The 13839-nt window shown below is 48.3% G+C and overlaps 1 protein-coding gene across 11 annotated transcripts in view; it reads right to left on the bottom strand.

Moving 5' to 3' along the window:
- Positions 1–13839, bottom strand: part of Fam13c (family with sequence similarity 13, member C) — a 122183-nt gene that overhangs the window by 10949 nt on the left and 97395 nt on the right. For all 11 annotated transcript variants that reach the window (NM_001399503.1, XM_039099240.1, XM_039099238.2 and 8 more), the window contains 4 exons: positions 13491–13701; positions 12044–12182; positions 6100–6181; positions 3979–4181 (listed from right to left, as the gene is read on the bottom strand). In NM_001399503.1, the coding sequence (NP_001386432.1) occupies positions 3979–4181; positions 6100–6181; positions 12044–12182; positions 13491–13701 (635 nt within the window). The remainder of the gene's footprint in view (positions 1–3978; positions 4182–6099; positions 6182–12043; positions 12183–13490; positions 13702–13839) is intronic.

The following is a 13839-nucleotide window of genomic DNA, read 5'->3' on the forward strand; positions in this document are numbered from 1 at the left end:
AACCAAAAAAAAAAAAGAACACACAACACAATAACCTTTGACCCAACTGATAAGATATAATTGCCCACCTAGACATACAAAGCCCTGTACACATCCATCCCTTAAGAACATTCATAACAACCTGTAAAGGTACAGCGTGGAATCTTAACTTCAGCCTCCACGTTGGGTCCCCCCTCCCCCTCCCTACTCTGCTGTCTCCTCCCCTCTTCCGTTCCTGTCTCCTCCTCTTCCTTCAAACTTTTCTCCCGCCCATCCGTCCTTCTCGTCCAATGACAGGCCTCATTCTATCTTGCACCTGCCTCACCCGTGACATCATCCCACAGAGGGGGATTTGCAGGGAAAGGCTGAGTCACAATATCTGAACAAGGTCATGCTGTATGTCAGTGGTCCTCAACCTTCAGAATCCTGCTCTGATTTAATACAGTTCCTCATGGGGCTGGGGATTTAGCTCAGTGGTAGAGCACTTGCCTAGGAAGCGCAAGGCCCTGGGTTCGGTCCCCAGCGCCGAAAAAAAGAACCAAAAAAAAAAAAATACAGTTCCTCATGTTGTGGTGACCCCCCTTCCCCCACACACAACCATAAAATTATTTTGTTGCTCCTTCATAACTATAACTTTGCTACTGCTATAAATCATAGTGTAAATAAATATCCGATATGCAGAATACCTGACATGTAACCCCCAAGGGGGTTGAGACCCACAGGTTGAGAACTGGTACCATAGTGTTTACTGGCTTCAGTGTGAGTTCTGACTAAACACCAATGCAAGACGTTCCCGAAACGTCTGGGGCTGAGAGAAAAAAAAATCACTCACCATGGCCATTTTTAATTTGATTTAGATATATGGCAAGAAGGCTAGATGAACGTCATCTTTCCACTCAAGGTTTAAGAAACTGGACTTCCGGAGATGAACTGGCATGCCACAGTTACCGAGGCAGGGAACAAGCTAGATGTTATAATTATGTCTCCTCCCGATGGCCCCCTAGGGTTCCGTGTTATACGTCTCTGGAGTGGTACTGAAATGTGCAATCAAAGCCCGCATGTTCCACGGCAGAAACCTCTGTCTAAAAGGCTCAGCTCGGGGGAGGGCGGCAATGGGGGGAGGGTTGGGAGGGGGACACCCATAAGGAAGGGGAGGGGGGAGGGGGATGTTTGCCCGGAAACCGGGAAAGGGAATAACACTTGAAATGTATATAAGAAATACTCAAGTTAATAAAAAAAAATAATAATAATTTTAAAAAAAGAATAAAAGTAAATACATTGAAAAAAGAAAAAAAAAAAAAAAAGGCTCAGCTCTACTGCAAAGCTCCCGGGGCTGTTGGAAGACCTACTCTGACTCTCATGAAGCCACTCAATACTATTTGGTTGGTGCTGGAGTTTCTGCCATTTGTACAGGGGTGGTTTCTAAGCATTCAGGTTCCCGTCTGGAGACTCGTTTCACTCAGTTGTCACAGGAGGCCAACCGACCATCCCGGCCTGCTCAGGACCACCGAGGACTTTCAGTGCTCAAGCAACAAAAGCCCCATGCAAACAAGGAGGGGTTGGTTACCCAGTCCCTCGGAGATCTTAAATTTGAGGCGCCCCAGCATATGTCACTTGTTAACATTTTCATCGCTACACCAAAATCTGCCACCTCTCATAGTCCTGGTATGTCGGTAACCGGACTGGTCTCCATGGATCCTACCTCATCTTTCTTCCCGCTAAGGCACTGGTTCTCAACCTGTGGGTCGAGATCCCCTTTGGGAGTTTATTTATCAGATACCCTATATCAGATATTTACGTCATGAATTTATAACAGTAGCAAGATTACAGTTTGGAAGTGGTAACGAAGACGGTTTTATGGCTGGGGGTCACCACAACATGAGGAACATTAATGGGTCGCAGTATTAAGAAGGTCTTGAGAACCCCCAGTGTAAATCTTCGGCATGTGCTTTTGTTCCAGTTAAAATAGGCTTTGAGGATGCTGTCTTTCGGCCGATGTCGCTACAATGACCAAGGCATGCTGGGTGGTTTGTTCACACAATAATCAGATCTTTTAAATGGTTATCATCTCGTACCGGTTTTCTGTTCCCACTTGGCCACCCCTTAACTCCACTTCACAGCCCGAGAGGGCCAGCGTCATTCCACTGGCCACAGCTACTCTGACCGCATCTCATGCTGCCCCATATCTCAGCCCCCACCCCTGAGATTCTTCGGTATACGCAAAGCTCTTCCCTTGACACAGCCTTAATACTGGGGAGTTCTATCTGGAATCTTCTTTGCTGCTCTCTTGGCTGGCCCACTTTCTTGATTAAATGTCAACCCTGTTCAAGAAGGACTGTTCCTCTTGCCTTCTGACGTGTGTCTCCTTCATTCCTTGCACAGTGCTTACCAAAAATCCTTGTCTATTTAAGCCAGTTCTTGTGTCCCAACTCTCAGCAGAAAGGCAGTCCAGGACAGCAGTCCTGATGTGACTTCTCTGTCTTGATTTATCTGAACTTACATGACAAGCCCTTGAATCCTTTTGGAAATGTATAACTGTCTGCATCAATCGGCAACTATTATGGTTTGGATATGAAGTGTCCCCCACCCAAAATCTCATGTGCTATGTCTTGGTTCTCCAGCTGGTAGCTCTACTGAAAGGTGACAGAGGCTACTGACATCATCAATGGATTAAACCCACGGACTAATTAAGAGCTGAGGAGACCCCTGGGAGTTGGAGCCTTGTCAGAGGATGTTGACCAATCAATCATGAGGACATCAATACTGACTAAGATGTTTAGACAGATATGGACAAGTTAACTCTAAGATACAAGAAAGCCCCTTGGAAATACTAATCAATAGGAAATCCGAGATGTGCCTATGTGTACATTACCCATTGGCCATCATTAAAGTCTAGAACATTGGGATTGGGGGATAGGCTAGTCATGTGTTTAAAGACAACATACCAGCCTGTGAGCAAACCATTACTGATCTCCCTTTATTACTCAGGACACATTGGTTCTTTCTCAAACATAAAAGGAAAAAAGGAAGATGGCAGTGACTGTGGTCCCATGTGTACTGCAGTACACAAGACTCAGGGAAAAAAACTAAAGCAGAACATAGAAGCCTTCTAAGATCTGGTATATATGATCCTGTCCCTGTATGACCAGATCGTTCATGGCAGAATAGGAAAAGCGATCACACTTCTCCACAGGACTTCATTCGGAGTTGAATATCATTCACTTGTCCAATTCTGTCAAGCAAATGCATACCCAGTCCCTATTATGTGTAGACACCGTGACACTCTGAACAGGCAATAGTCTTTCTGTGCAAGTGACATGATGGGTGTGGGGCAATGGAGGGTATTAGAGAGGTGACAAGGTGACTCCTGCTATTATATAGGAAATAAAAGGTCAACCACATCAGCCTCAGCTTTGATACAGGAGGGACCTCAAGAAAGCTCCCCTGGCCTTAGCCTGGCAGACAGCATCACAAGAAGGGATTACCCAGGTAAGTGTTGCTTTCCTTTATAAAATATAATCTTTTCTTGCTAAGCCCTAGGCTTATGGGTCCTAATACCTCACTGACAACATTAGCCCAGCTGTCTCAGATTTCAAACCTCGGATATCTATAGCTGGAATCTTTGATCCCTACCTATCACTCCCTAGAAATCACGGCTCTATTCTTAGGGCATGAAACTCTTACTGGATGACTCTCTCCTCTTTATGACACTTTACCATTTGGGGAGGGGCCTGACTGGAGTGTTTCTTTGCCAATTATTGCCTGGGTCTATGTCCTAACTTGGTGGAGCAGAGACTCCCATCCTCACCATCGTCCACCAACACACCTCTCCTCCACAAGTGGTACATTTTAGGATCACATAGCAACAGTCCTAAGTCACAGCCATTAACCCACCAGGAATTGAGCAGGTCAAACAGACAGGACTCTGGTGGCGAAGTGCACTGACAGGAGACCAAAAGCATGTCGTCCTTGCCACCCCGTGCTAAGGCAGTGAGGTACCTTCACATCATCCTGGGGCGGGATCTGCTCTCTCTTCTCCAGCATCACTGCATCTGAAGTCTCCTCACCAGAGGAGCCTGGCTCGGGTCCCACAGCTTCCGACTTGCCATTTTCTCTGGGGCCTGGAGGTTGTTCACAGGACAGGTTTCTCCGAGGGCCTTTGGGAGTGCTCCCTTGTTCTTCCGACAGCTTCAGTTTTAGTTCTAAGAGAAATGCCCGGAGTCACCATGAGCAGGAAAGGACTCGCTGGCCCAAATTAAAACATGGCTTCTTCTCATGGATTCCCTAGGTATGAGCAATGCTTGTAACGTCAGCCTTAACCATGACCAATATCATAAGCGCTCCAACAGCCATGCAGACAGAGCCCCAGAGACCCGGCCCTCGTGGGGAGAACCATATGAGACAAGAATTCAGATTTGGATGGCAACAGACTTCTGGAGGAAGACCTGCTCTCCCCTGCCCCCAGCTTTCCACTGTTGCCTAGTGTAGCAGTTGAAATTCTCTACGGAGCAGTTTGTGGGTGTGCATGGTAAAAGCTGTATATAAGGTAAGGCCTCGGGCTGGAGAGATGGCTCAGTGGTTAAGAGCACCCAACTGCTCTTCCAGAGGTCATGAGTTCAATTCCCAGCAACCACATGGTGGCTCACAACCATCTGTAAAGAGATCCCATGCCCTCTTCTGGTGTTTCTGAAGACAGCTACAGTATATATAATAAATAAATAAATCTTTGAAAAAAAAAAAAAAAGGTAAGGCCTCTGGAAATGCAGGGGTCCATGCATCCCATATGCAAAACTCAGGAACAAGAAGAGAAGAGAGGGGTTTTGGAAATTCCAGCTCACACACTTGTCACACTTCTCATTTTTATCTAATGCTCTCTCCCCTCAAAGATTTAACTAACACATTCTCCCCCTCTCCCCTCCCTCCCTCCTTCCCCTCCTCCTCTTTCTCTCTCTCTCTCTCTCTCTCTCTCTCTCTCTGTTTGTGTATGTGCATGTAGTTACAAGTGGCTATCTGTGAGCCGCCCAGCAGTGAGGGTTCTGAGAACTAAACTTGGGTCCTCTAGGAGAGAGAGAGAGAGAGAGAGAGAGAGAGAGAGAGAGAGAGAGAGAGAAGCACTCTTAAACCCTGAGACTTCTCTCCGCCTCGTTAATTTTCAAAATCCAGAGTCCACCATTCTAACAATGTGGCTTTATGCAACTGTAGACATTAAAAATAAAAAAACCTGCCTAGGGCTTACCAGGGAATTGCATTTCAGAATATGCCACAGCAAGAAGTTGAGTTTGAGTAAGACCATTTACGCTGATTTTTCAATTATATAAATTTTTTTCAATTATATACTATGGCTCCCTTTCTTCATCTAGCTTTGTGCTCTGGCTTTATGGTTGGTTTGTTTGTTTGTTTGTTTGTTTGTTTGTTTTAATGTTGCTGACTCAGCATCTAGCTGCAGGGCATGCTTGCCTGAAACCGACTGTATAGCCCAGTCTATCAATTCTCCTGCCTCGGCTTTCCAAACACTGAGATTATAAGCCACCACGCCAAGCTTGAGGTTTAAAGGCTGCATGTTTCACAAGCGTGCTACACCATTACCATCTAATTACCAGTCCCCTCTGGTTCTTGATCCTGGAACTTCCAGAAACTCGAACCAACTCCCCCTTTACCTTAAAGTATTGAGTTACAGAACAAAGGGAGGAAGAAAATAACGTTCTGAGCCTACAGCATTGATAATACAGTGACACCCCAGAAGGGACAGGGGAAAAAAAGGATTGGACCCAGAGTCCGGGAGCCAAGTCATCTGCACGGCTCAACACCTCTAAGCCACATGCCTTGCCTGCCTTGCTTAGCACACTCACCTGTGTGGTCTGGGAAGTGGATTGGGGTGTTTTTGTTTCTAACAGTCTAGTAACCAGGGGAGTTAGAACTCCACAGGTCGGCTGGAGGTCCCAGGTCTCTCTCGTAAGGAGGTTTATTAAAGGCGCCTGAATGATGTGTAGGGTCACCTCAAATGGAGCTTCAGTGCAGGCAGGAACCCAGCGCTCAGGAAGGCTCGGGTGGAAACGGACTGCAACTGCCCTGAACATTACACTGTTATAGCCGGTGCTCTCTGAGAGAAGAGACACTTGCCTTTGAGCTGTTTGCGCCCTTTAGCCAAATCGTTCATCCATTTCAGAACTTCAGGATTCGAAGTCTTGTCCCCGTGTGACGGCTACAGAGGGAGGGGAAAGTCCGAGTGGATGGGAGCGCGGAGGGGGGAGGGGGGAAGGGAGGAAGAAAGATGAGGAGGGGAGAGGAAAGGAGAGGGAAACGAGGGAAAAAAGAAGAGCGAAAATGTTAAACAGCGGAGCCACGCAGGGAATTCAGAGACACGTCGACCTGGACACTGGGGCAAAGTTCCCGTGAGTGGAATTGCTCTGCACCTTTGTTCCTCCACCGGCGTTATTCCAAAGCATGCCAAGGCACCCAGCACATTTCCACCCATCCCAGTGCACCCCGCCATCTACCCTCAGTCATAAACCATCCACCACCCATACCACTGCCAGGTCATACTCTGCCAATAGAGACGAGCGTGATGACAATACAAAAGACGAATGCTTTATATGTGGCTTAGGACTGGGCCCTGCAGGGAAACACTAACCAATTGGGAGGCTGGGTACCCACCAGTCATGTCCTTAGAGCTCAAGAAAGCAGCCCCCACGGTCTCTGAAACCTGATAATTGTCCAATAGCTGCTCTGGGAGGGAACAGCCCTATTTCTAATCACTATTGGTACCAAGGTACTGAGCTGGCGTGAAACTGAAATTTACACATCTGACCTTGGGCAGATGATTGAGCTTTTCCACGCTCTGCCGTCTCACATATTAAACATGCGAGGATTACAGTGTCTCCCTCACAGAGTTCCTGTGGTGGATTAATATCTATGAAACACTGAAAGCAGCTCTGGGTGCATGCTGAACAATGCAGAAGTGATAGGTCAGACGGTAAATGTTACTGTTACCGGCTTATCCTCACTAGCAGCACAGGTGGTAACAGGAATATTCCCGCCAAACCCTCAAAGGAATTCTGCATGTGTCTTCACTGACACTCACACACATGGAGGGAGATGTGTGACTCTGCCAGTCAGATCATTCACTTCCAAATTCCTTCTCAGCACAAAAGTGAACTGTCCCCAGAAAAGAGAAATCAGTCAATTAAAACTGGCAAAATATTTTTGGTTGTGAGCCTAGCCCTTGGTGCTCTCAGAGACTGAACCATGAACCAAAAGCATACATGGGCTGGACATATGTAGCAGATGTGCAGCTTGGTCTTCATGTGGGTCCCAAACAACTGTAGCAGGGGCTGTCCCAAAAGCTGTTGCCTATCCATGGGATATGTTCTCCTAGTCGGGCTGCTTTGTCTGGCCTCAGTGGGAGAGGATGCGCCAGGGTGGAGGGATACCTACGAGGGTCCACCCTCTCAGAGGAGAAGGGGAGGGTTGGGGAGAGGATTATGGGAAGGGGTGACCAGGAAGGGGGCAGTGAGTGGGATGTAAAGTGAATGAAGAATGAATGAATGAATAAATATGGCAACATACCCTTTCCCTCTATGCCACAGATCATAATGTAAATCTCCATCCAAAGCTACCATGCTAACTTAAAAGCAGGCTCAAGAGAGTTACCCCCACCTGAGACGACCCTAGGAACTTGGCTGGGAGGGCTGGGAGGCCTCTTTCACAGAGGTACCTGTGCCTGCACTGTTAATAGCCACTCCGTGAAGACCCACTTCCCCCCATAAGATGTGCGACCAGAGCGATGTCTTCAGTGAGAGACGCAGGATGATGGCAGAGCACATTCAGGGTACTTAACAAAGGCACACACAAAAGCTTTGCATGACATCATCTGATACACAAGAGTTTGTGTTCACCGCGAATGATCCCGTCAGTTATGGGGTGACACAGAAACATACATCGAAAAACAAGGTGGAAAGGAAGACTGAAGGAAAAGTCACTGCCCCTCCCGTGATGGAGCCCGAGACTGCCAGAACCATGGACAGAGACACGGGCTGCCCAAAGCTTTGGTCATGGGGAGTGAAGGAGGGGGACGACATGGGACACGACATTGCTTAATGGAATCCCACTTAGGGTCTCCGGAAGGAAGCCTTATGCTTAGAACCCTGGTGTGTAAGCCTAATTCTTTGGGCTTAGCTGTCTAGACATATTGACAGCCCGAGTTTTACATTTGGACTCTAGAACCCTCAGAGGATTCTCCAGACTAAGGACGTGTGTACGCAGGTAAAAGGGAAGCTCACTGGATCTACCCGACACACCACCAAAGGAATACACCAAACACACAAAACACACTAGGAGCTCAAGCCAGTGACCAACAGGGTAGTAAGTGTTTTGCTATCCGCAGGGTGGAGGAGGACTCGGAAGCTGGATTTTATGGCAAAGTACTTGAAAGCCCGAAATCAGTTGCAGAAATGAATTTTCTTTTGATGGTTCTGCCCTTGGGGAAGCTCTCTTAAGGTTAACTTCAGGTTGCGTAGAAGATGGCGCCCAAGCCGCCGAAGTTTCCACACATTCATAACGGCTTTTTTAGGCCTCTTTGTGCCTGAATGGAAATGTCTATCTATGGTCAGACACCCAAACTCACAACTACAGGCTTTGTTAGGGGTGATTAAAGTGAGGCCACCAGGTTACTGTTGCAGATACTGTTGTGGGAGATTCCTACAAAGAAAGGTCATTCATAAGACACTTTAGAAAGACTTCTGGTCGACCATGAAAAGACCTGAGTTGTCCTAACTAGGTTCTTGGCTGTGTGACTCTTTAAATTCATGTCACCTCTCTGGGCCTGTTTCTTCAGTCACTGGGTAAGAAAAAGTCTGGCTGGCTCTGCCCAGTTTAAACATGTTCTTTTTTTTTTTTTTTTTTTTCTCGGAGCTGGGGACCGAACCCAGGGCCTTGCGCTTCCCAGGCAAGCGCTCTACCACTGAGCTAAATCCCCAACCCCGAAGGTGTTCTATTAATAGTGAACATCTGAGCCCCTCAGGAGGCAGAGGCAGGTGGATCTCTGTGAGTTCAAGGCTAGCCAGCTCTACAAATCAAGTTCTAGGACAGCCAGGGCTACACAGAGAAATCCTGTCTTGAAAAACCAAGTGAGAGACAGAGACAGAGAGAGAGAGAGACAGAGAGAGAGAGAGACAGAGAGAGAGAGAGACAGAGACAGAGACAGAGAGAGAGAGAGAGAGAGAGAGAGACAGACAGACAGACAGACAGAGAGAGACAGAGAGAGACAGAGAGAGAGAGAGAACATAGTGAACATCTGGATGAACTGCCCTTTCTAACCAGGGCTACATTTGGCAGAGACAGAAAGACGTGTTTATGTAGACATCCCAAAAGCCGAGATGCCCAGCAGGAGCTAAGGTTCAGAAACAACCAGCAGGCTGGTAACACCACTGTCCGACGGATGAGAAGGAAAGCAGGCAGGTGGCTTGCCAGGCTTCTGACCACAGCTTGGCACCTGACAAGAGGCACAACCAGATGCCATTTCCTAGGATATATAAGGTGCTGACTGAAGTGGGGGGGGGAAGGTAAACACTAATGTAGTGAATTATCAACCCTCCCTGCCTACTGCTCTAGCATCTATACCTGTCCTCTGTTCGTGCATGCCTGTGTGCATGCGTGTATGCATGGATAGGTGCGTGCATGCGTGTGTATGTGGGCATGTGGGCAGGTGCATGTAGGTGCATGTGTGTGGGGGCGGGTACATGTGTGGATGCGTTTAGGAGGCAGGGAGTGACGGGACCGATTGTCTTTTCATTGCCTTTGAAGCTTCTCAAGGCAGGGTAAAAGATGCCAAGAGAAATTCCCTAAGTAAGACAGACAACCATCAGTGGCCATAAGATTTAGAAAAAAATAATGCATGTGCACAGCACAGGTGGGGACCCAGTACATATTTAACGTGCACAGGTCCCCTTCCTTTCCTCCCAAGACAGAGCCCATCATGTGGCCTGCTTGTATTGCTCAGACAGATTAAAAGGTTGGTGATACCTAGGACCTTTTGCTCCCTTCATAGCCAACACTGCAGGGTTGTAAGGGTCACACTGGTTCCTTCAAGAGTGTCCTCAAATTTCAGTTACTGCTGTATGACTCAGAATAGGAAGTAGCGTGTGCAGACACAGGAGGCTGCCAGGGCTTTGTGTTGGATTACAATCTAAAACAGTCAGACTCAGGAAAGGCAGAGGTGTTAACGAGCTCGAAATAGAACCCCCATTGTCACTCCCCATTGTCACTCAGAGCTGTCCATCATGGTGGTCTGGTAAACTCTAGTAGACCAAAGGTGAAACCAGCTCCTACCAGAACACTGGGCTACCCAAGATAGACACTAAGAACCCTACGACACCACCACTCAGGTCTGTTCTCTGTTAACTTACTGCTCCAAGCCTCAAAAGATAGCTCACAGCTAGTTAGAAGTCTTCAGTGGATCGGGGCTTATTTATCTGCGGGATAAAGACCGAGACGGTAGGCAGAGGCAACCCTGTTGCGTGAACAGAGAGTAGTCATGACTGCTCAGTGGAAACCATGCAGCATCCTGGTTCAGACAGCCGTAAAAGTCAGTCTGATGGCGCCCTTCCTATAAAACTAGATGCCCCTCCCTAAACTCTCTCTTCAAAGCCATAGCCACGCAGGACAGGAAGGGAGGAACAGACCACTACCCACTCATCGCTCTGCTGCAAAACTTACCACGCGCTCACAGACACCTTCCGATTGCCTCTGTACCGAGTGCTTAGGGAGCCTTTCAATATTTCAAGATGTTTGAGAGATTGCTCCCTGCTCTGTTTTATTCTAATAACAAGCTGTTCTGGGCTGTCTGCCAGAGACCCACACTGTCTTTATGCAACTCCCTGTGAACTTGAATTTTTTTTCTACTCTTTGGTCACCAAGAAAGCAAACATAGGCTCCTTTGGTCAAACAGACACTTCTCTGTGATTCTGCGGTTTCGTGTGTGAGGGAAGACAAAGCCATGCTGGTAACCCTGCTGGCCCCACAGAAGGACTGGGGTCTGCTGGAGAAAGATGGTTCTGTTTGGTTTTAGTGAGTGGCCTCGGCAGGTAGCACCTGAGAAGTCACCACTCACCCACCGTGAAGTCCCTTCATGGCAAAAACAAACAAACAAAAACAAAAACAAAAACAAAACAACAACAACAAAAAAAAAACAAAAAACCAACATACAGAACCCAAAATTCTCCATCACTATATTCTTCAGTTACGAGGAAGAACATGTTTTGGGTCCCAAAGTTCTTATCAGCACAGGGGTGAAGGAAGTGCAACAGGAAGCTCTCCAAATTTTCGATCTAGAAAACCTAGTTAGTTGACTCTGTTGGTCTTCCTTCGGAATCCCTGTCCTCGTGGGGTCCCTTAATCCTCCCCCCAACTCTTCCACAAGATCCCATCTACTGTGGGGTCTCTGCATCGCTTTCCATTGGCTGCTTGGTAGAGCATCTCAGAGGGCAGTTATGATAAGCTCCTGTCCTGCATGTCCTTTGGAATCTGTTGCCTGCCTGTGGATCCTGTCCCCCTAACTGGGCTGCCTCATCTGGCCTCAGTGGGAGAGGATGTGCCTAGTCCTGCAGTGACTTGATGTGCCGGGGGCAGGGGGTGGGGTCTAAGTGGGGAGAGTAGTGAATGGGTGATACCCAGATGGGAGCTCCACTTCTCAAAGAAGGGAGGAATGGGGAAAGGATCTATGTGAGGGGGGTATTGGCATGTAAAGTCAATTAATTAACTAACTAATTAATTAATTAAAGAAAACATAGTGTCAATAAGGATGCTCAGAAAGACCAGGGAAATAAGAGCTATAGCGAGTGGGAAGTCTCCTAACAGAGGTTAGCTGCCTACAGGTGAGAGCAGGACAGACTCGCCATCGGATTCAATTAAGCTCAGCTCTTGGTGTGGGGTATGGGTGACCAGTGGATACAGAGCTGTCCTCCAGCAAGGAAGGGAGCAGCCACAACCAAGGGATGGAGACCCAAGAAAAACCGGCATGCTTCCCAGACACAATCTGGGCCTTCCCGTTAAACCCTGGGGTACTTACGCGGTATTTCTTTTCTTGTTCAAATTTCTCTTCAAACTTCCGAATCTTCCTCTTGAGGCTTTGGATGTGCTTAGTGAGCTGCGTAATGGTCTGGGGCTCCTTGCCATCCCCACCACCGCATCGGGAAGAGCTTCGTGGCCTGCCATGGTTATACAGACGGACAAAGAGTTTCAGAAAGGGTCTCAGTGAGCATGGCTGCCTGACCTCTGAACCCTGGGAGATCACAGAATTCCAGGCGGCAGCTCCTTACGCGGCTAGTGTACCAAGTCATCCCTTGGGTTGACCTCTGACCTTGTGACATGCAATATGGGCTGATGATCTTGTTGGGGACTCTTTTGTATACAAACGTCAAAATATCAGCACAAGAGATGCATATTTCAAAGCAGAGTGAGGCCGACCTGGGACTCAGAAGAGAGGCCCTGCTGAGGTGCGCCCTTCAACAGGTTGTGCAAGCTGCACCTAATGGCGTTTTCAAAGCAAGCCTTAAATGGGTAGTTAACTATTCTGACATAGGGAAACCCTTTCAAATATGTCAGAAGGAGTGGCTCTCTCTCCAGACAATATTTCCACAGTCTCAACATGACCCGCAAATTTCCATGCGACTGCGGTGACTCACTCTGCCCGCCCTGTTCATCATCCATGATCCCTGGATAAACTCAACAACGGCAGTTAAGCCGCGGGAGAGGCGCTAGGGGCATGGAAAGAGAGCAGGCTTCGGCCAGGGGCGTCTTCCTTTTTACTACGCGTCAAAAGTATTTGCGCAAAGCTAGAGTGGACCACAACACAGATCCCAGAACTGACCCCAAGCAGACGGGGGCAGGGGAACACTTCTGGGCACACAGGGGGATGCTGCTCAATGACCGATGCGGAGGTCACGTCTGGCACGGACAGAGGGAGACTGCTATGCTAGCTGCCCGTTGACTCTGGGGAGGACCGTGGTTATTTCGGGATACTACTTTTCTGGAACCTAACAAGCTGCTGAAGGGGAAACTTGCCAATGTATATTTCCCTCTACTGTTGGGCCTGGGAAACACACTGAGCTAACTAAGAATGACACTTTAGAAGTGTGCAAGGGCTGGGGATTTAGCTCAGCGGTAGAGCGCTTGCCTAGGAAGCGCAAGGCCCTGGGTTCGGTCCCCAGCTCCGAAAAAAAAGAACCAAAAAAAAAAAAAAAAAAAAAAAGAAGTGTGCAAAGACACACGCTTCTTCACTCTTTCCGAAGCACCCAACGTGTCTTTTGATCCTTGTGACCGTCTCTCTCTGGGACCCCCCACACCTCGGTAAAAGAACGGTATTGCCAACGGGAGTGAGAGAGAAGCCTTGCTTTATCACGGTCTGACGGAGTAACCCACGGGCACGTCTGCCCTATTTCAGAGCTGAATTTCACTGTAGTGCTATGAAGGTCTTTGGGGGAAACTGCAGGAAGCGAAGACGTAGGCCTCCTTACATCATAAACTGCTGGCTGCTGGGTGGGGATGGAGCTGACTCGGGGTCCAGGTTGAACCTCTGACTTTGGCTAAAGATGGAGCATCGTGGCGAGAGCAACGGATTGTCGCCATCTGTGATGTGATGGAGCAGCCGGCTGGTCCCTGCAGACTGGAGGTCATCCGGCGTACCGTCGGCGTCGCCCTGTGCATCCTTATGAGCTGGCACGGGGTCTGGGGAGACGAGATGAGAGATCCAGGCTTAGAAGTGACCAGAGAGCTCGAGGCTGCCGTGTTCCTAAATAAGATCGTAGTGTCGGGCTGGAGAGGTGGCTCAGTGGTTAGAGCACCGGCTGCTCTTCCTGAGGTCCT

This window comes from Rattus norvegicus, chromosome 20, assembly GCF_036323735.1.
Source record: "Rattus norvegicus strain BN/NHsdMcwi chromosome 20, GRCr8, whole genome shotgun sequence".
Taxonomy (NCBI): Eukaryota; Metazoa; Chordata; class Mammalia; order Rodentia; family Muridae; genus Rattus; species Rattus norvegicus.